The sequence below is a fragment of the Myxine glutinosa genome, chromosome 8, assembly GCF_964187855.1.
Source record: "Myxine glutinosa chromosome 8, kmMyxGlut1.1, whole genome shotgun sequence".
NCBI classification, from domain to species: Eukaryota; Metazoa; Chordata; class Myxini; order Myxiniformes; family Myxinidae; genus Myxine; species Myxine glutinosa.
The window spans coordinates 84,936,665-84,957,968 of NC_136268.1; the positions used below are offsets into that span (position 1 = coordinate 84,936,665).

The following is a 21,304-nucleotide window of genomic DNA, read 5'->3' on the forward strand; positions in this document are numbered from 1 at the left end:
ATCAGCCACATCACCGCTTTGCACAAAAAAGGTGCAAAAAGAGATCCCAGCAACTACAGACCAATCAGCCTTCTCCCAATTATCAGCAAAGTCATGGAATCCATCATTGCTTCAGATATGAAATCTTTCCTCTTCTCCAATGGCTTGATCTCTGATCATCAATTTGGTTTCAGACCTGGTCACTCTACTCTGGACATGCTGCTTCTGCTTTCTCAACAATGGATGGAGGTCCTCAACGCCAAACAGGAAATTAGAGCTGTCTCCCTTGACATTTCACGTGCCTTCGATTCGGTCTGGCACCCTGCTCTGCTCACCAAACTCTCCTCCTTTGGTATCCATGGAAATCTCCACGCATGGCTGGCGGACTTCCTCTCTGGTCGTAGTCAACGTGTGGCCCTGAATGGGTTTCTCTCATCTCCTCTTCCTGTTCAGGCTGGAGTTCCCCAAGGTAGTGTTCTGGGCCCTGTGCTTTTTCTGGCCTTCATCAATGATCTCTCTGACTCTCTTGAAAATCCTCTCTATCTCTTTGCTGACGACTCTACTCTCTGTCGCTCCATTCCTCATCCCTCAGATCGGCAGTCTGCAGCCTCCTCACTCTCTGCAGACCTGGACAAAATCACAGACTGGGCAAACAAATGGAACATGTCTTTCAATCCTGATAAATCTCACACTCTTACGATGTCTCTCCGAAAAGACCGACTGGAAAACCCTCCCATCCACTTTCTGAATAATCCTCTCCAAGAAGTTCTGTCACTCAAGCTTTTGGGTCTCACTATTTGCCATGATCTTTCCTGGGAAAACCACATTTCAAATCTGCCCTCCAAAGCCAGTCGCCGACTGGGCATCCTCCGTCGTGCGAAGTCCTTCCTTTGCACACCTGAGCTCCTCACCACATACAAGGCTTTCATCTGCAGCTCTATGGAATACTGCTCTCCCCTCTGGTCTGGTGCTCCTGCCTCACACCTAGCCCGTCTTCACGCTGTTGAAACCAAAGCGTTCAGAATCATTGGAATCTCCCGCGATGAAGCTAACTCCAAGGGCCTTTCACTCACTCACCACAGGCAGGTTGGTGGTCTTTCCGTCTTCTACCGACTCCTCTCTGGCCTTGCCCCCCCAGCCCTCTCTGGGTTCTGTCCCCCAAATATTCCTACAGGTCGCACAAGATCTGCCTGCAACCCTCTTATGGTTAAACTGCCAAAATCAAGACTTTCTGCTCACCTTCACTCCTTCATTCCTCTTTTCTCCCGCCTCTGGAACAAACTCCCTCACTCTCTTCAATCCCACTGCAACCTCCAGGTCTTTAAAACAGCTGTTCACCACTATCTCTTATCCTCCCCCATCCAAAACCTTGATCTTTTCTACCCCCGCTAATTTCGGTCCCCTTGTGTTTTATACCTCTCCCCCCCCGCCCTCCCCCTCCCACGCCTCCTGCCCCCAAGCCCTCTCCCTCCCACACTTCTCCCTGCTCTCAAATGTTGTGGTTGTGTGCTTCCCCTTCTCTCCCCATCTTGTCTTCCGCTCCCTCTTTTTGTGTGTTTTGTTTGTCTGGTTGATTTGTTTGTGAAATAAATGTTAGCTCTTTCACGAGCCTCGATTCAGTATACGAAAAAAAAAAAAAAAAAAAAAAAAACACTCGCCTGGAGGTACACATACTCACCTGGAGTTACAAACACTCGTCTGGAGGTACACACTCTCTTCGAGGTACACACACTCGCCTGGAGGTACACAGACTCGTCTGGAGTTACAAACACTCGCCTGGAGGTACACATACTCACCTGGAGTTACAAACACTCGTCTGGAGGTACACACTCTCTTCGAGGTACACACTCTCTTCGAGGTACACACAGTCGCCTGGAGGTACACAGACTCGCCTGGAGTTACAAACACTCGCCTGGAGGTACACATACTCACCTGGAGTTACAAACACTCGTCTGGAGGTACACACTCTCTTCGAGGTACACACTCTCTTCGAGGTACACACAGTCGCCTGGAGGTACACAGACTCGCCTGGAGTTACAAACACTCGTCTGGAGGCACACAGGCTAGCCTGGAGGTACACATACTCACCTGGAGTTACAAACACTCGTCTGGAGGTACACATTCTCTTCGAGGTACACACAGTCGCCTGGAGGTACACACTCGCCTGGAGTTACAAACACTCGTCTGGAGGCACACAGACTCGCCTGGAGGCACACATACTCGTCTGGAGGTACAAACACTCGTCTGGAGGTACAAACACTCGCCTGGAGGTACACAGACTCGCCTGGAGTTACAAACACTCGTCTGGAGGCACACAGACTCGCCTGGAGGCACACATACTCGCCTGGAGGTACACAGACTCGCCTGGAGTTACAAACACTCGTCTGGAGGTACAAACACTCGCCTGGAGGCACACATACTCACCTGGAGGTTCAAACACTCGCCTGGAGGGACACATACTCACCTGCAGGTTCGCACCTCGAGATATACGCACTCGCCTGTCGACCCACCCAAGCTGTCCACCGTCGTCCGAATCCGTCCACAACTTTTTAGGATATTGTGCTATATATCGTTGTTGGCCTTATCTCTCCAAGGTGAAGAATGACTTTAAACATTCTGGTATCCGCATCTGGATCTTCACCAAAATCGATCGAAAGCATTCGTCCTTGTAACACACCCATCCTGCCCACCAAATTTCGTTCAAATCCCTCCACACCTTTGTTAGATATTCAAAGTTCAAAGGTTATGGAAACCCTCGAATTACCTCCACTTTTTGCATAATCAGAGGAGTGGATGGAGATGAAGCAGTTTAATATTGATATATTCGACCTTCTGCTACTGAGTGTCATTTGGCAGGTGGTGTGGAACTCAGATTACATTCCCACTCTCTCCTGCCACACCTTGTGCTCTCCCATAAGTATTTTCAGGTTATTGTACGTTGACCATTGTAGATTCCCGACCCGATTATAAACTGTCAGACTGGTGTTTATAGGCCGGGTGTTGCAATACAAAGTGTGCCATCCCTCGGATTCATGTTAAGCTGGGTGTCCCTTCTGTTAGTATTACTTGAAGGACGTTAAGTACCTTACGGTGTATTTTGCAAAGGGTGGAGTTGGCAAACCTGAACCCTGAGCAAATTTAAACCTATTATACCCTTAGGAGTATAAAAAGCAAATTTAAACCCCTGAGCAAATTCCAAATTCCTGCCCAACTCACATGCATCAAACATCAAGCCTGTCCAACCGGTTTGTGAAAAGATAAGTCAAAAACTTTTCCCCAGCAACTCAACCAATGGTGGGAATACCATAATGGGTAAAGGAGTTGTCGTGGTAGCGAGCTTCATAAAATTGCTTTGTGTATTACCATGTACATTTGGAGGGCAATCTGTTTTCATGTCAAGATGTAATTTGATCAGTTAATCATGAGCCATGCAGGTATACTTTAAGCAACAGCCACAATGGTTATTGCAATGACTAAGAGGACTTACTGTCCGTGCAAGGCCCCGCCCATCTACATACACAGCATATATAAGCGCTGGTGGTGAATGTGCGCTTCCCACATTTGGCGAGTAATTTCTGCCTTTGTGCGCTCATTCAAGTATACCCTGAGCCATGGGCAATGTTCAGGTAAAGTGTACGTTATTGAATGTTCCAACTTGGTAGTTGAAATGTTATCAGGTTTACATATTTACGGATATATAGGCCTATATATATATATATATATATATATATATATATATATATATATATATATATATATATATATATATATATATATATATATATATATATAAATATATATATATATATATATATATATATATATATATATATTGATGTTCAACTGGCGTCCTCTCTGGCGGCATTAATTGGTTGATGTTAAAGATCTCAGTGTGTCTTTTGCAAAGAGTAGATGACCTATCGCCGGCACCATTACACAACTTCCAAATTCCTGCCCTAAACCACTGTTGGGAGAGGGATGGCAAACCACCCAGCATGATCCTTGGCCAAGAAACTGTTTCGGCAAAACCAACACTGTAACTGAGTGTGACACATCAGGCAGTCATGATTCACAATTTGCTCTTTTTCTGTACAGCCAACCGTGGAAGAATACCCTGATGCTGATGCCGAAGAAGATGCGCGCACCATCAGGAGTGCCTGTAGGGGGGCCGGTAAGGAAACCTTCTAATTATTATTATTCACAACTAGAAATATATATATATATGTGTGTGTGTGTGTCGATAAAGGATTTTTGCGGAAATGTGGGGGTTTGGCGATTGTTACTGTGAACAACGATCCAGAAATTTTAACTCGGACAAGAAAAAGACCCTTGTGCGGATTTTGTCGAAGCTGGGAGAGGGATGCAAGCTCTTTTTTTCACTATACAAATGAGGTAAAGAGAGGGTGAACATATCAAAAGATAAAACATGTTAAAGTTCCAAAGTCACATTCCTACTTCTCTTTCACTACAGTAGTGTTTATTGCCAATGCTATTTAAAAACTCGTTTATTGCACACTTGGTGCATGAACCAAAGTTCAACAGGATAGTGCGGAGGTAGTGCACCTCCCTTCGAGCCGTCTAGTCTCGCATTGATACCATGCCCGACAATAAACTGTTGGATTGGTGTTTCGCAGGCAGGACCTTCTCTCAGACGGACTTTAAACTGGGCATCCCACCTGCCGGCAACAGTTGGCAAACGACATGCCACAGTGACTTTCGCAAATAGTGGACGAGTTATCACCGGCACCCTGATCCAATTACAAATTTCTGCCACCTTCAGTTGAACATCTGGCCTGGCTAGCCGGTTAGTGCAAGATTTTGGCTGAAAATGTTCCCCCGAAAGTGGGAATAAATGGGGCCGTTCATGAAGTAGTTGCTGAGATATTGCATGTACCGTGAGTTCAAATTTGTATATTAACATCCTTACACTTTTGATTAAAGCCAAGGATGTAAATGGATGTCACCAACTTTCACAAGATTTTGTCATAAGAAGCTAAGGCTTGTTCAAACATTTCGATCACAGAATGGCCTTCAGCAGGTACTGTGCAGACCTTTTGTAACTATCCAGTTCCGTCAAATCGTGACCTACTTCTGGTGACATTCATGATCAGATTTCTCCAAACATGCCTACCCTGCACTGCTTTCCGAAGCTCCGACAGAGACAGCGCATGCATCATGTGTCCAAAGTATGACAATTTCTGTTTTAAATTGCATCAGTGTTTCTCATGTACATGGTGGTCGAATTTCTTCAAGCACTGATTTGTTTGTTCTTCTTAGCATTTGTCTCCAACACCACATCTAAAAATGTCAATCTTCTTCCTTTCTTTATTTTTCGCTGTCCATGACTCACATCCAGACACCTGAGTATTCACCAGCCTCCTCTTGGTTTGTATTGCCACATCTTTCTCTTTCCAGATCCTTGTCAATCCTGACATTGTTGTTCTCCACAACACTAACCATCTATTAATTCCTCCACATTCTCCACTCACTTCAATGTTAGAACCCAGGAGAATGTTTGAGAAGCTCAGAGTTTGACTTTCAGTTCTGGTGACCTCAGCGACTACATTTCCTTGCTGATTTGATCCAGTCCCATCATAACGGCCAGTCCTGTTCATCAAAACACTTTGCTCTTCCCCAGTAGCCATTTTGGTGATTTCAAACCTGGCGGAGTGGAGGTCAGCATCTGGCACCATAGCTTTATCTCCTAGAATCCTGATCATGATTGTTTTATTGGCATGTATGGAAGTAGTTTGCCATTTCCTACTTCCGCACAGTCGATACTTAGATGGGTTATCCCAGCCATTTTTCTATATAAAATAGCAATGGCTAGGATAACTAGGGTTCTGATTACAGTCAGACATCCCACCTTGCTCTCCAAACTCTTTTCCTATAGCATCCAAGGCAAATTCCACAATGGCTTACTGATTTCCTCTACTCTCATAGCCAACATGTGGCTCTCAAAGGAATCCTTTCATCTCCTCTCCCTGTCAAGGCTGGAGTGCCCCCAGGCAGTGTTCTGGGCCCAGTCTTATTACTAATCTTCATTAGTGATCTCTCTGACTCTCTGGAAATCCACTTTATCTACTTGCTGATGACTCCACCCTCTGCTGTGACATCCATCATCCTTCAGACAGGTAGACAGCAGCCTCTTGCCTCTTCAGATCTTGACAAATTCACAAGTTGGTCAAACACTTGGACTATGTCTTTCAATCCTGGCAAATCTCACACTCTCATCATCTCTCTCCAAAAGGACCGTCTGGCAAAACCTCCGATCTACATTAACAATCTTCTTGAGGAAGTTCAGTCATTCAAACTCCTGGGTCTCACTATCAGCCATGATATTTATTGGATAAACCACATTTCAAAGTTGGTCTCCAAAGTCAGTCGCTGACTGGGCATCCTCCATCATACATAGCCCTTTTTGGCACACCAGAACTCCTATCCACATCCAAAGCCTTCATCTGGTCTTGATGGAGTACTGCTTTCCCCTCTGGGTTGGCTTCCCTGGCTCACACATTGCTCACCTTGAAGTCGTGGAAAACCAAGGCCTTCAAGATCATTGACATTTCTCGTGCTGAAACTGAGTCTATGGGTCTATGACTTTCCCATCACATACAGGTCAGTGGTCTCTGTCTGCTACCACCTTCTTTGTGGTCTTGCAACCTCTGCTCTTTCCATATTTTGTCACACTCACCTTTGAGTTATCTAATCTGTGTTTTCTTCCTGACCAGCAGTTGTACAAACAACTGTCACCCTGGTGGTTCACAGATAATGGACAATTGCTTCATCTACGGTGTTGTTCTTCAAGGGGCGTTAAGCCGGCTGTACAATATGCTATGACCTACATTCTGGCTCATGAAGACTAATGTAGATCTGCGGTGGCAGACAGGTCGAAAAATGGATCAACGGAACGTGCTCGATCAACATTCTATTGATTACAAACATTGTATTATCTTTTTCCCATTAGACATCACTGGATATCTTCCGGCATTGGCTGATACCTTTCAAAAAGAGTAGGAGATTGTGTGCGAACCCTATAACTCTAACTCTAACCTGAAAGAGGATCACATCAGTAACACCCTGTGATGGAATTGCACCCTGTACTTGAGTACCCAGCTGTTTAATCACACCGACTGCCTAAAACTCAACTCTCTTCATGCTATCCACATCTCTAAATTGATGAATAATCTTCTTCTTTTGCTTCATATTTCAAAATCAACAGGTACCGACGAGGATGAGATTATTTCAGTTTTGACCAACCGATCCTCTGGACAAAGGCAACAGATAAAAGAGGCTTATGAATCCATGTTTGGTGAGGTAGGTCAAATATACTTGATTTCTTAAAAACAACCAAAAAATGTTTTCAAAGTGAGTGCATCTGTATTGTATTTTATAGCAAACAAGCAAAATTGTTTCTAAATTGCCAGATTTGTGTTGAATAGCTTTCATTTCATAATTACAAACGATATAGAAAAGGTTGGAGCCACTGCCAATTTTTTATTATTTGGGATGCCGACAGTTGCTCCTCAAGGACACAAATAATGGGTGAAAAATGCCTCGTGAGTTCCATGGAAGAGGTCCACAAAAATTCCCTTGATTGCTGTTACCATTTAAAGATGAAAAGAGCCACAGAACCTTTTATGATTGTTTTTTTGCATTCACAGGAACTAGAGTCAGTTCTGAGGAGTGAGGTACGTGGCGAGTTTGAAGATGTCATCTTGGCTCTGCTGGACCGTCCCAGCGTGTACGACGCAAAACAGTTGCGAGCAGCTATGAAGGGTGCAGGGACGGACACCGAGCTCATTATCGAAATCTTGTGCACCCGTGTCAACCCGGTAGGTATAACTATATTCGCCTTCGTCTTCCCTAGCACCTCTGTATTTTTATTTCAATTTTTCCTTCTGTTGATATGTCTGTGAATTTTTTGGAGGTTATATGCAGGAAAGGTGAATATCTCGACACTCTCAGGATCCACACACTATAACAAGAAAGGAGTGGTCAAGTGAAAGAAACTAATGGCCGCGGCCTAACAAGTTTCCAAAGATCTATTTTAACTGAGATGTGATGTCACGTCCATACATGTAGCTGAATCCAAAATCCTACAAAGGGCTGGAAAATGAGCTAACCCCAAGCCTGAATTTAACTTTAGGAATAATATCATGATGGTAAGTGAAAATGTTTTAGACTTGAACTTAACGGGCCAATTGGCAAACGCGCATTTAAAGCACTCTTAAAAGATGAACAGCTCATTTGGGAAAAACACATTTAATGAGATCTTAAAAGATTAACTTGACACCTCTCATCCATGTTACCCTCCCAATGATTATATCAGAATGAGCTGATTCGTCACACGGTCACGGATTGGTCAACTTCAATATGGGGCTGTTCATAAATTACATAACGCTATTTTTTTAGGGAGGTGCATACAGTGCATGCTGACAGGCTTGAATAAACCTTGCTAATAATTTTTATTCGACAATGATTCGATATTTTGGGGTCCCTCATCATGAGTATCACTCGACCCAAACAAAGCCAATGGAAATCTGGCGCAACCAACCCGGACAGTGTACAATCAGCAGAGGCCTACAGGCCTGATGTCTTAGGCCCACCAGAAAACCAAGATGGCGGCCGTATTATTAGTCCCCTACCGGTGTACACCAGAGGGGACTATAGGTTTGCATTGCGTCCCTCCGTCTGTCAGTCTGTCCATCACGCAAAGAACAGTTGTCCGGACTTTTTTTTCTAAACTCTTAATGCTAATGATTTCAAACTTGGTACATGGTTTCCTCATGATAAGTTACAGATCAAGTTCGATCTTCACGACGTTTCGATCATTTTTGACAAAGTTATGGCACTTTGAACTTTGGTAATTTCCCCAACAGTTTTCCGGACTATAATTTGGAGTGCGGTAAGTCAAAGCTGTTAATATTCCTTGTGTACAATATGCTGTAATCGTGGACTGTTCTTTAAAATGCTTTCCTAGAATAAGCATCAAGTCAAACACGTTTTCACTGAATTTTGTTTCCATTAACACAATTCTTCATATCAGGCAAGAATACATTGAATTCACATAGTTTACCAATAAATCAACAATACATCTAGGGAGGTTGGAGTGTCACTTTACCATATGCTTCTGTGCGTATATTCTGCGTGAATACTTCTTTAAATATGTATCTGATACTCTGCCATCTTAGCAGTCTATACAGTACGCGTCAGAAGTAACCTAGCTTCCACGGTCCGCGGATAACCTGGTCAGGATAACCCGGTCAGGATAACCCGGTCTCACATCATCCGCGCCCACATTCAACCGTGCATAAATTTGCATATTTAATGAGGTTCGTCTGTCACACTTTGGTTTCCGTGCGATAACTCCACCAAATATTGGCTGATTTCAACAAAATTTTGTACACAGATGTGTCTCAGCATACATCAGATCAAGTTTGAAAACCAGCATGAACCGTGCATAAATTTGCATATTATTTGAGATCCGTCTGTTCAGTGTGCCGTTCGCAGGTGGGGGTCAATTAGAAAATGTTCTCATCCTGTATATACCGTGCTAGCCATGACACCTTTGTTATACAGTATAGAAGATTATTAGTCCCCTCCCCGTGTACACCGGAGGGGACTATAGGTTTGCACTCCGTACCTCCGTCTGTCAGTCTGTCAGTCTGTCAGTCCGTCACGCAAAGAACAGTTTTCCGGACATTTTTTTCTAAACTCTTAATGCTAATGATTTCAAACTTGGTACATGGTTTCCGCATGATAAGTTATAGATCAAGTTCGAACTTCACGACGTTTCGATCATTTTTGACAAAGTTATGGCACTTTGAACTTTGGTAATTTCCCCAACAGTTTTCCGGACGACAGACTGCCGGTAGGGGACATGTATTGCAGCGCAATACTCAGAATGCTTGTTTCATCTGGGTGCCATGGTGAGGAAAGTCAAGCGATACATATGGGTGGGATCCGGCAGCTGTCCAACCAATGGGTGCACATTTCAAATATCGACCCCAGCAAGAACCACAATAACAACAGCAACAACAACCATGCGTAGATCTTGAAAAACCATAGAATTCGAAATTTGTTCAATGCATCACGTGATTGGCATCTGCTTGTTTGTCAATGATTTTGAGAAACAAATTTAGGATTGCTGTATATATGACATCTTGCTTTTTCATTTTCAGCAAATCAATGCTATGCGAATTGCTTACAATACTGGTAAGTACTCTATCATTCAGATGCTATTGAAAGAGCAAGAGGAATAGGGGGTCCAAATCGACAATATAAATGGTCTGTTGTCCTACCTCCACAGTATTTGGTCGAGATTTGGAAGATGATCTTCGGAGTGAAACGAGTGGTGACGTTGAGAGGCTGTTCGTGGCTCTGGCTCAGGTATCATCTCAATCCCTCGTTAACGTTGACTAGCCACTGTCATCTGTTGTTGCACAAACCACTGTCCATTATGGACAATCTTTGTCATCTTTGTTGTTTGAACTGTTGTGAACCTCTGCAATTCGAAGCCACCATTATTAAGATGATTTTGAAACTTATTTTTGTCAAACGTGCTTAATAATAATGCAAAACCCTCCCTCTTGTAACGCAAGGATCCTCTAACCCTGACAGGGTAACCGAGACACAGGTTTTGATGTGGATCCTGATCTCGCTGAGGAAGATGCCAATAACCTGCACGAGGTAAACTCTTGATTACTAAACGAGGAACGGGGTCTTGTCAAACATTGTTACTCAGTCCTGTTTGAATACAAATATTAAAGCCACAAGAAAAAACAATCTGCTTGACTGTTCATCATCAGCCATTGAGCTGTCGGTTGGTATGGCCGACCTCACTGGTGATATGGACGACCTCTCAATGAGAGTCAAACTTATAACTAAAAACTACCGCCCTGGTGATGCCAGGAAGTCCCTTGGTGTATTTTGAAACTAGCAGCCCATTGTAGTTGTACATTACACACAGCTGGTTTCGCTAAATCTATTGCTAGTGGGGCTGGCAGGTAGGCACACTCGCCTCTTAGCTGTCTAGCCTGGGTTTGAATCCTGACCAAGCTATGCCATCCCGGTGTTTTGCAGGCAGGGTGATTCATCCATCAATGTATGTGCCATCCCTCGGATGTCCCATCTGCCGGAATTAATTGGTGAATGTTAAAGACCCCATGGTGTAATTCATGATGAGTAGGAGAGCTATCGCCGGCACCATGGCCAAATTTCAAAATCCCTGCCCCAACTACTGCTGGGAAAGCAAACCACCTAGTGTAACCCTTGCTTGGGAGGCTGCTTTGGTGGCAGCAACCTTCCCTGAAGAGTATGGTACTTCAGAGAGAGATTGCTCGTGGCTAGCTTGTTTTTGAAAAGGATCTTACTGTTTCTGACAAGCTCTGCTTGCTAAGTATCTTAAGGCTGATTATGTATCCTTTCTCATCATTGCCTACCTCAAACAATCCTTTTTTTTGTTATGGTACCAGGCATGGATCCATGATTTTAGGTTAGGCATGGCGGAAAAGTTTACATTGCACTGAAAAATATAATTTCAATTTTTATTTCCCGATTGAACAATCAACAACAACACCAATTGTTGTTGTTGTTGATGTTTGTTGTGATTTTTCAATTTTGAAATTTAAATGACAATAACAGAAACCACACCAGAAAAACCTATCCATCTTTTCAAAAACGTTCAGTAACTAACAAACCCTGATTTTTGGCACACCATATTAGTACACTTCAAAAACATGAACATAATTAAACCCTTGAAACCCTTTTTATGGCATCGTTGCAGATTTTATGTTAAAATTTTTGAAATGCTATGCAATATTAGATAGGCTTACCTATGTTATTATATACTGTTAGGGCGATCTTGTTCTAAGCATGCAACACGTTTTTCTGACACATACCTTTATTTGGGTGGTGTATAGGCAACTGGCAGCTCCCTCCATCGCTCCCGAAAATAAAAAATAAAAAACCCAGGTTACATGCATGAAGTAAAAAACATGCCCACTGCTTATAATTCACAACTCCTCACTGCACTGTAAACCGTGGGGACAGGAATACTGGACTGTAAAGGGTGGGTACTTGTAATACCCTCTCTCACCTGGAGGTGGCGCTATATGATACCCATTTACACAGAGAATGTGCGTCACCCCTCTGCCACAAGACCACCGACAAAGATAAAAACACTGATATATGCTATTGGGGTCATGCTGATCCTATGTAGCAAGTCTGGATGTAATCAGGCCAGAACTGTTGGAGGAGTAGCATGACAAACAAACACTTAAACACAAACAAACACCGGTCCGTGAATTATATGAAGGATTTAGTCTTTACAGTGGAAATTATTCGAAAAATTTACGACACGAGACAGTTTCCCACACTCTATAGAATCAGCGGTCGGGAACCTATGGCTCGCGAGCCATATATGGCTCTTCCGGTGACGGCATATGGCTCCCAGACAATTTTGAGTTGAAAAAAAAAAAAAAAAAATCAGTTTGGAACTGATTTTAAAATACTTGTGATATTTCTTAATAATACTGTGTCATTTTAAAGTAAACAGAAATTAGTTTTGAAGATAAATTTCACGGGTCACGGGTCACCCGTGGGTCGGGTCGGGAACCAATGGCTCGCGAGCATGTCCGCGTCATTGTAAAGGTGAAGAAATCAATTTTATCAGATAGCCAACTAGTTTATCCGCTTCAACCCTTGTAACGGAAAAGATGGCGAAAAGAAAAAAAGACGATGATTACCGTGCATTCCAGGCTGCGTGGACAGAGGAATTTGCATTTGGTGAGAGAGCAGGATCTGCGGTATGTCTAATATGCAATGATAAAATTGCATCGATGAAACGGTAAAATATAAAGCGGCACTTCGATACGCACCATGCTTCATTTGCATCGAAATATCCAGTGGGGGACAGCAGGAAAAGGGCATGCGAGGAGCTACAGCGGAGAGTGCAGGCGAGTCAGCAGCAACTACGTGTGTGGACCAAGCAAGGTGACGGGAATTCCGCTAGCTTTGCGGGTGCTTTGGCAATAGTAAGGAATGGAAAGCCATTCACAGATGGCGAGTATGCCAAAACATTCATGCTTGATGTGGCCAATGAACTGTTTGATGACTTCCCAAATAAAGACAAGATTAATCAAACGAATAAAAGACATGCCCCTGTCAGCAAGAACTGTGCACGATCGTAGCATCATGATGGCAAATCAAGTCGAGGAAACACAAATTAAGGACATAAACGCCAGGACATACTTTTCTCTCGCGTTAGATGAGTCAACAGACGTTAGCCATCTATCTCAGTGCAGTATAATTGCCAGGTATGCTGCAGGTGACACACTGCGTGAGGAAAGCTTGGCTGTTTTGCCAATGAAAGGGACAACAAGAGGAGAGGATTTATTCACGTCTTTCATGGAGTTTGCTAAAGAAAAAAAACTACCGATGGATAAACTTATTTCTGTCTGTACTGATGGTGCACCCTGTATGTTGGGGAAGAACAAAGGATTTGTAGCGCTTCTCCGTGAACATGAAAAGAGAGCCATCCTAAGTTTTCATTGCATCCTGCACCAGGAGGCGCTTTGCGCTCAGACGTGTGGCCAGGAGCTTGGTGAGGTGATGTCGCTGGTCATTCGAGTGGTCAACTTTATTGTTGCCCGAGCTTTAAATGATCGCCAGTTTAAAGCTCTGTTAGAAGAAGTTGGGAATCATTATCCCGGTCTGTACAGACGTGCGTTGGTTGTCAAGGGGGAAGGTGCTCAGCCGTTTTGCAGCTTGCCTGAGTGAAATCCGGACTTTTCTTGAAATGAAAGGCGTCAAGAATCCTGAGCTAGACAACACTGACTGGCTCCTGCAGTTTCACTATCTCGTGGACATAACTGGCCATCTGAACCAGCTCAATGTGAAAATGCAAGGTATTGTAAATACAATCTCATCCCTTCAACAAGCAGTGTTTGCATTTGAAAGCAAGCTGGAAGTCTTTCTCAGGGACATTGAAACAGGTCGTCTTCTGCACTTTGAAAGACTGCAACAATTTAGAGATGCATGCTTAGCAAGTGACTCCACTCAACATCTGGATCTCCAGCAGCTAGCTGGCTTTACGTCCAATCTCCTGCAGTCATTCAAAGCACGTTTTGGAGAATTTCGTGCACGCACTGGTCTTTTCAAGTTCATCACTCATCCACATGAGTGTGCAGTGGACAAAATCGACCTGACATGCATCCCCGGGGTCTCTATCGGAGACTTTGAGCTGGAAGTTGCTGACCTGAAGGCATCAGACATGTGGATGAGTAAGTTCAAGTCACTTAATGGAGAGTTGGAAAGTCTTGCGCGACAGCGAGCAGAGCTGGCGAGGGAACACAAGTGGACAGAAATGAAAAATCTTCAACCTGAAGACCAGCTGATTCTTAAAACTTGGAACGAGCTTCCTGTGACATACCACACAATGCAGCGTGTGAGTATTGCCGTATTGACCATGTTTGGCTCTACATATGCATGTGAGCAGTCATTCTCGCATATGAGGAACATTAAGACCAACCTACGCTCACGTTTAACTGATGGAAGCCTCAATGCCTGCATGAAGCTCAACCTCACCACGTATGAACCAGACTACAAGGCCATCAGCAAAACCATGCAGCACCAGAAGTCGCATTACAAGTAAGACATATTTAATTTATTATACGTTAAAAATACTATATGGCTCTCAATGAAATATATTTAGAAATATTTGGCTTTTATGGCTCTCCCAGTCAAAAAGGTTCCTGACCCCTGATTCAACACAATATATGGGATTTGAACGTGGAATCTTAGCATTATGAGTAAAGTGCTCAGATGGGGACAGAAAACATGTGAACCCATATTTTAATGCTTCTTACCATTTTGCATGATAGTTCTTGACAATGAAAACCATTATACATTAATAGTAATATTGTACACCGCTCCTTTCCTATGCCATCTCCAGGCATTGTAAAACGTCATTGCCGGGCACCGAAGGGGGCTCGGCAGTGACGCACGCTGAAAGGGAGTACTCAGTTTTCACCCTGGTTGGTGTACACCGCACCTTTCCTATGCCATCTCCAGGCGCTGCATAACGTCATTGCCGGGCACCGAAGGGGGCTCGGCAGTGACGCACGCTGGAAGGGAGTACTCAGTTTTCACTCTGGTTGTTGTACACTGCACCTTTCCTATGCCATCTCCAGGCATTGAAAAACGTCATTGCCGGGCACCGAAGGGCGCACGCTGAAAGGGAGTACTCAGTTTTCACTCTGGTTGTTTGTTTGTTTGTTTGTTTCTTGTTTGTTTGTTTTCCTGTTTGTTTGTCCGGGCGATATCTCAGCCATCCTTTGAGCTAGGAAGCTGAAATTTCGGCACAATAGTGAGCAAGTCCTTTGTCAAAAACGGTATTTTTTTTTGATTAATCAATTAATTGAGGAGTTATTTAATTATTAGCGATTAATTAGGGACTTATATATTTCCTTTCTCTTCTGGGCATTATCTCTGGCACCTTTAGAGCTAGGAAGCTGATATTTGGACATGCCAATGACCAAGTGATTTGGCTGCAAAGGATATTTTTGATTTATTGATAAATCAATTAATTAATTAAGCGATTAATTATTTAATTATTCGATTAATGTCTAAAAAAATTTTTTTTTTTAGTTACAGATTCTGATGAAATGGTGGTGGTTTATGTATTCTATTAGCCAACTGATTAACTATTTAATTTTTTCATGATTATTATTTATTTATTTTCATTATTAATCATTTATTTATTTTCTTTCTTATCTGGGCAATATCTCAGGCACCTTTTTAGCTGGGAAGCTAATATTTGGACATGACAGTGACCAGGTGATGTGGCCATAAAGGATATTTTTGATTTATTGATTAATCATTTCATTGATTAATTATTTATTGATTAATCAATTAATTATTTTTTATTATTAATTACTCATTTAATTAAATTTCTAAAAGATACATCTTCGGATGAAGAACGACTGGTTTAGTCATGCTATTAGCCAATTGATTAAGAAAATATTTTGTGAAATTTTTTTATTGATTTTAATTATACAATTAATCAATCAATTACAATAATTATTGTACACCTCTCCCCCCCAATGCACTCTCTATGAGCTGCACTGCGGTATTGCCGGGCGCCAGAGGCACCCCGGCAATGCCGCGCTGTGGGATATTTAATTATTTGGCATGGGGACGGTGTACTTTGAATGTATCTTTACTTGTTGTACACCGCTCCTTTCCTATGCCATCTCCAGGCATTGCAAAACGTCATTGCCGGGCACCGAAGGGGGCTCGGCAGTGACGCACGCTGAAAGGGAGTACTCAGTTTTCACCCTGGTTGTTTGTTTGTTTTCTTGGTTGTCCGGGCGATATCTCAGCCATCCTTTGAGCTAGGAAGCTGAAATTTCGGCACAATAGTGAGCAAGTCCTTTGTCAAAAACGGTATTATTTTTTTTTGATTAATCAATAAATTGAGGAGTTATTTAATTATTAGCGATTAATTAAGTACTTATTTAATTAATCAAATTTCCTTTCTCTTCTGACCATTAACTCAGGCACCTTTTGAGTTAGGAAGCTGATATTTGGACATGCCAATGACCAGGTGATTTGGCTGCAAAGGCTATTTTGGAATTATAAATGAATCAATTAATCAATTAATCGATAAATTATTTAATTATTCGATTAATGACGATTTTTTTTTAAAGTTACAGATTCTGATGAAATGGTGGTGGTTTATGTGTTCTTTGACCGAATTGATTAATAATTTAATTTTTTTATGATTATTATTTATTTATTTTCATTATTAAGCATTTATTTATCTTCTTTCTCATTTGGCCAATATCTCAGGCACCTTTTGAGCTCAGAAGCTAATATTTGGACATGAGTGACCAAGTGATGTTGCTATCAAGGATATTTTTGATTTATTGATTCATCAATTAATCAATGAATCGATTAATTATTTAATTATTCATTAATTACCCAATTTTTTTTTTTTTCCCAGTTACAGATTCTGATGAAATGGTGGTGGTTTATGTGTTCTCTGACCAAATTGATAAATAATTTAATTTTTTTATGATTATTATTTATTTCTTTTCATTATTAATCATTTATTTATTTTCTTTCTCATTTGGCCAATATCTCAGGCACCTTTTGGCTGGGAAGCTAATATTTGGACATGACAGTGACCAAGTGATGTGGCTATCAAGGATATTTTTGATTTATTGATTAATCATTTCATCTATTAATTATTTATTGATTAATCGATTAATTATTTATTGAGTAATCAATTAATTATTTAATTTTTTATAAATGATTTATTTAATTAAATTTCTAAAAGATACATCTTCGGATGAAGCACTAGTGGTTTAGTTATGCGATTAGCCAATTGATTATGAAAATATTTTGTGATAATCTTTTATTGATTTTAATTATACAATTAATCAATCAATTAGTGTACACCTCTCCCTCCCAATGCAGCCTCAATGAGCTGCACTGCGGTATTGCCGGGCGCCTGAGGCGCCCCGGCAATGCCGCGCTGCAGCATATTTAATTATTTGGCATGGGGCGGTGTACTTTGAATGTATGTGTACTTGTTTTCTTTCTTGTTTGTCTGAGCGATATCTCAGCCATCCTTTGAACTAGGAAGTTGAAATTTCGGCACAATGGTGAGCAAGTCCTTTGTCAAAAACGTTATTTTTTGTTTTTTGATTAATCAATTAATTAAGGAGTTATTTAATTATTAGCGATTAATTCAGTACTTATTTAATTGATTAAATGTACTTTCTCTTCTGGCTATTATCTCAGGTACCTTTTGAGTTAGGAAGCTGATATTTGGACATGCCAATGACCAGGTGATTTGGCTGCAAAGTCTATTTTTGATTTGTTAATTAATCAATTAATCGATTAATGATTTAATTATTTGATTAATGACTATTTTTTTTTTTTTTTTTTTAAGTTACAGAGTCTGATGAAATAGTTGGGGGTTTATGTGTTCTATGACCGAATTGATTAATAATTTAATTTTTAAATGATTATTATTTATTTATTTTCATTATTAATCATTTATTTGTTTTCTTTCTCATTTGGCCAATATCTCAGGTGCCTTTTGAGCTAGGAAGCTAATATTTGGACATGACAGTGACCAAGTGATGTGGCTATCAAGGATATTTTTGATTTATTGATTAATCATTTAATCGATTAATTATTTATTGATTAATCAATTAATTATTTAATTTTTTATTAATGACCTATTTAACTAAATTTTTAAAAGATACATCTTCGGATGAAGCACTCGTGGTTTAGTTATGCTATTAGCCAATTGATTAAGAAAATATTTTGTGATAATCTTTTATTGATTTTAATTGTACAATTAATCAATCAATTATTGTACACCTGTCCCTCCCAATGCAGCCTCTATAAGCTGCACTGCGGTATTGCTGGGCACCAGAGGCGCCCCGGCAATGCCGCGCTGTAGGATATTTTATTATTTGGCATGGGGGTGGTGTACTTTGAATGTATCTGTACTTAGTTAACTTAATTTATTTGTCAATATGATTGATGTTTTGACTTTTGTCCTAGGCTGGTGAGGGATCCTGGGGTACAGATGAGTTTATCTTCACTGAGGTGCTGGCCAGACGCAACCACATGCAGCTCCGAGCGACATTCCGGGCCTATGAGATCGTGAGTGCATGTGCATCCTGAGATTACATCACATAATAATAAAGAAGTTTCACAGCATGACTCTCACAGAATGATGCAGGAGATCGTACACATAACTTTGGCCTTGCTGTCTCGTCTGAGTTTGAGTCCTGGCCGAATTAAGAACTGTTGGATTGGGGCTTTGAAGGCAAAGCATTGCATCACAATGTAAACTGTCTGTTATTTTACATCCCCATTTATGATACATACAAACTGCAATGGGAGGGGGGTGGGAGTGGGGGTGAAGAGGTGAAAATATTTTGTTTATTGTGTTGCCATCATGTCGGGGTTGGTTGTAGTAGAGTATATAGTATTTGTCTTATCATTGCTATGGTGACTGAATATTGTCTTGGAAACAGATGCATGGCTCGGATATTGAAGAAGTCATCGAGAATGAAACATCAGGACATCTCTGTAATGCCTACCTGACGATTGGTAGGGCTTGGCAAGCATCATTATCCTGATTATGCGGGGTGTATATATATATATATATATATATATATATATATATATATATATATATATATTGTTACGTTTGTGGGGGTAGAATTGAAATACCTTAGGAAAGGTCGGATGGTTTAGTTTAGCATTGACCGTGTGACGCCAGGAAGCCCACCTCGATGTACATAAACAGGGTAAACGGTTAAGAGTGTTTGCATGTCACCACATAGAGGGTGGTTTTTGTGGTAGTTAGATAGGGCGTAAGATTCATAATTCCCAGTATGTATTGCCTCCTGTGATTTTTTCCCTTCGTGTTTATTTCATCAAAAAGGGCCGCCATTACAACAACCATAATCGCCGACAGTACCCGGACATAACGATCGGCAAGTGAACCCCGCCCAGCCGAACATTCCCAAAGGTTGGCTAGACTCCACCTTGAAGGAGCATAATTGGCAGGCCACGCCCAGTGCTTCGTCATTGGGCGTCAAGCAGGCCAGGAGGCCCTGCCCCGAAGGGGACGATTGGTCGTAACCATGGAACAATGTGATGGAGCGTGGGGATTGGTCGAATGTACAGTCAGCGAGGGACCAAGGAGCATGCGTCCCTCCCCCCCCACCCCCCCTCGCCCCCTCTCTCTCTCTTGTTCTGGTGCTTGTTGCGAGTGGGCGCATTTTGGCTCTCTTTGTTCTGGGCTTCGTGGCGAGCGATGGCATTTTGACTCTCTTGTTCTGGCATTGGGTGGAGGACAGCTGCGCGTTGTGTCGTGTGCGCCCGAGAGATTTGTCGGAGCTTTGTGAAGCGAGGAACGACCGGAGGAGGACGGGGTTCCTGAGCGGTGGTGCTCCCGGGCACATTTTGCTGCCACTTCGCGGCTCCAGTGCCGTGTTGCGATTTGCACCATCTTGTGCGCTTCCTGCGTGGAGACTCAGGGCCCCTTCACAGTCATCCTCATCGGCGCAACCTGAATATTGACCGCCTCACCAAACCATTTTTTTTTCTCCCTGTGTCGTGTAATTGTGTCTGAATGGAGGGTCCCTCACGTAACCTTATAGTTACCTCAACTTTCATTTTTATTGCTTCACGTTCATTTTCATAAATTCATTATTTGTTGCATCTTACTTTGTGTGTCGTGTCCGTTTACTCGTTTGTGGGTTCGAGGAATAAAACCCCATGGCGGCCGTCCGATCAGATAAGATTCGGGCCTTTACTGGACTGGACTTTACTGGCCCGGATCAGATTCGGGCCTTTACTGCGCGTGCAAAAAGATAATCCCGCCAAGTTTGGGTATACTCCTCGGTATTAAAGCAATGTTCAGCCATTCGTCTGTGGCCAGTGTTCATCAGCCACAGACTTGACAATATATATATATATATATATATATATATATACATACATACATACACACACACACACACACACACACACACACACACACACACACACACACACACACACACACACACACACACACACACACACACACACACACATACACACACACACACATACATACAGTCATGTGAAAAAGTAAGTACACCCCATGTCAAGTTTTGACTTTTTCAACATATTTCAATATACAGCTATTTGATCTTCATTTCAACAATATTGATAGATAAAGGTGATATAATATAACAAATATCATGAAACATTTACATTTTGTAGTCCATTGTATAATTTAAATAAACATAAATGCAAATTTCGCGTGTGGAAAAAGTAAGTACACCCCGACATTTATCACTACTTCAAATACCTAAAATTAGAATCAGGTGCACCAGCTCAGGTGCAAATGCGTAGAACATCGTCTAACGAAGCGGATCTTGGAGAGATCTTGGAGGAACCTGTCTTATTTAAACCTCAGGCATTTAGCTTGGTTTGCTCTTTGTTGTTGAAGTGTGCAGCCTCACCATGCCGAGATCAAAAGAGCTCTCTGAGGCCTTCAGAAAGAAGGTTATAGATGCCTACGAGTCTGGGAAGGGATTTAAAAAGATCTCCAAACAATTTGAAATCAATAATTCGACTGTCCGGAAGATCATCTACAAGTGGAGAAGTTTCGTGAAGATCAGGCCAGGCCGCCCCAGCAAGTTCAGCCCGAGAGCAGACCGCAATATGCTGAAAGAAGTCTCTAAGAACCCCAGAATGTCATTACGGGACCTACAGGTAGCTCTTGCCACTGTTGATG

At 42.0% G+C, this 21,304-nt stretch overlaps 1 protein-coding gene across 1 annotated transcript in view; it reads left to right on the top strand.

Moving 5' to 3' along the window:
* Positions 1 to 3,445: 3,445 nt before the first annotated feature.
* The window catches only part of ANXA13 (annexin A13), a 46,119-nt gene continuing 28,260 nt past the window's right edge, over positions 3,446 to 21,304 (top strand). Inside the window, exons 1-9 of the mRNA XM_068124744.2 lie at positions 3,446 to 3,605; positions 4,075 to 4,150; positions 7,202 to 7,296; positions 7,644 to 7,814; positions 10,164 to 10,197; positions 10,292 to 10,371; positions 10,603 to 10,671; positions 18,565 to 18,666; positions 19,044 to 19,119. Coding sequence (XP_067980845.1) covers positions 3,591 to 3,605; positions 4,075 to 4,150; positions 7,202 to 7,296; positions 7,644 to 7,814; positions 10,164 to 10,197; positions 10,292 to 10,371; positions 10,603 to 10,671; positions 18,565 to 18,666; positions 19,044 to 19,119 — 718 coding nt within the window. The 5' untranslated portion in view covers positions 3,446 to 3,590. The remainder of the gene's footprint in view (positions 3,606 to 4,074; positions 4,151 to 7,201; positions 7,297 to 7,643; positions 7,815 to 10,163; positions 10,198 to 10,291; positions 10,372 to 10,602; positions 10,672 to 18,564; positions 18,667 to 19,043; positions 19,120 to 21,304) is intronic.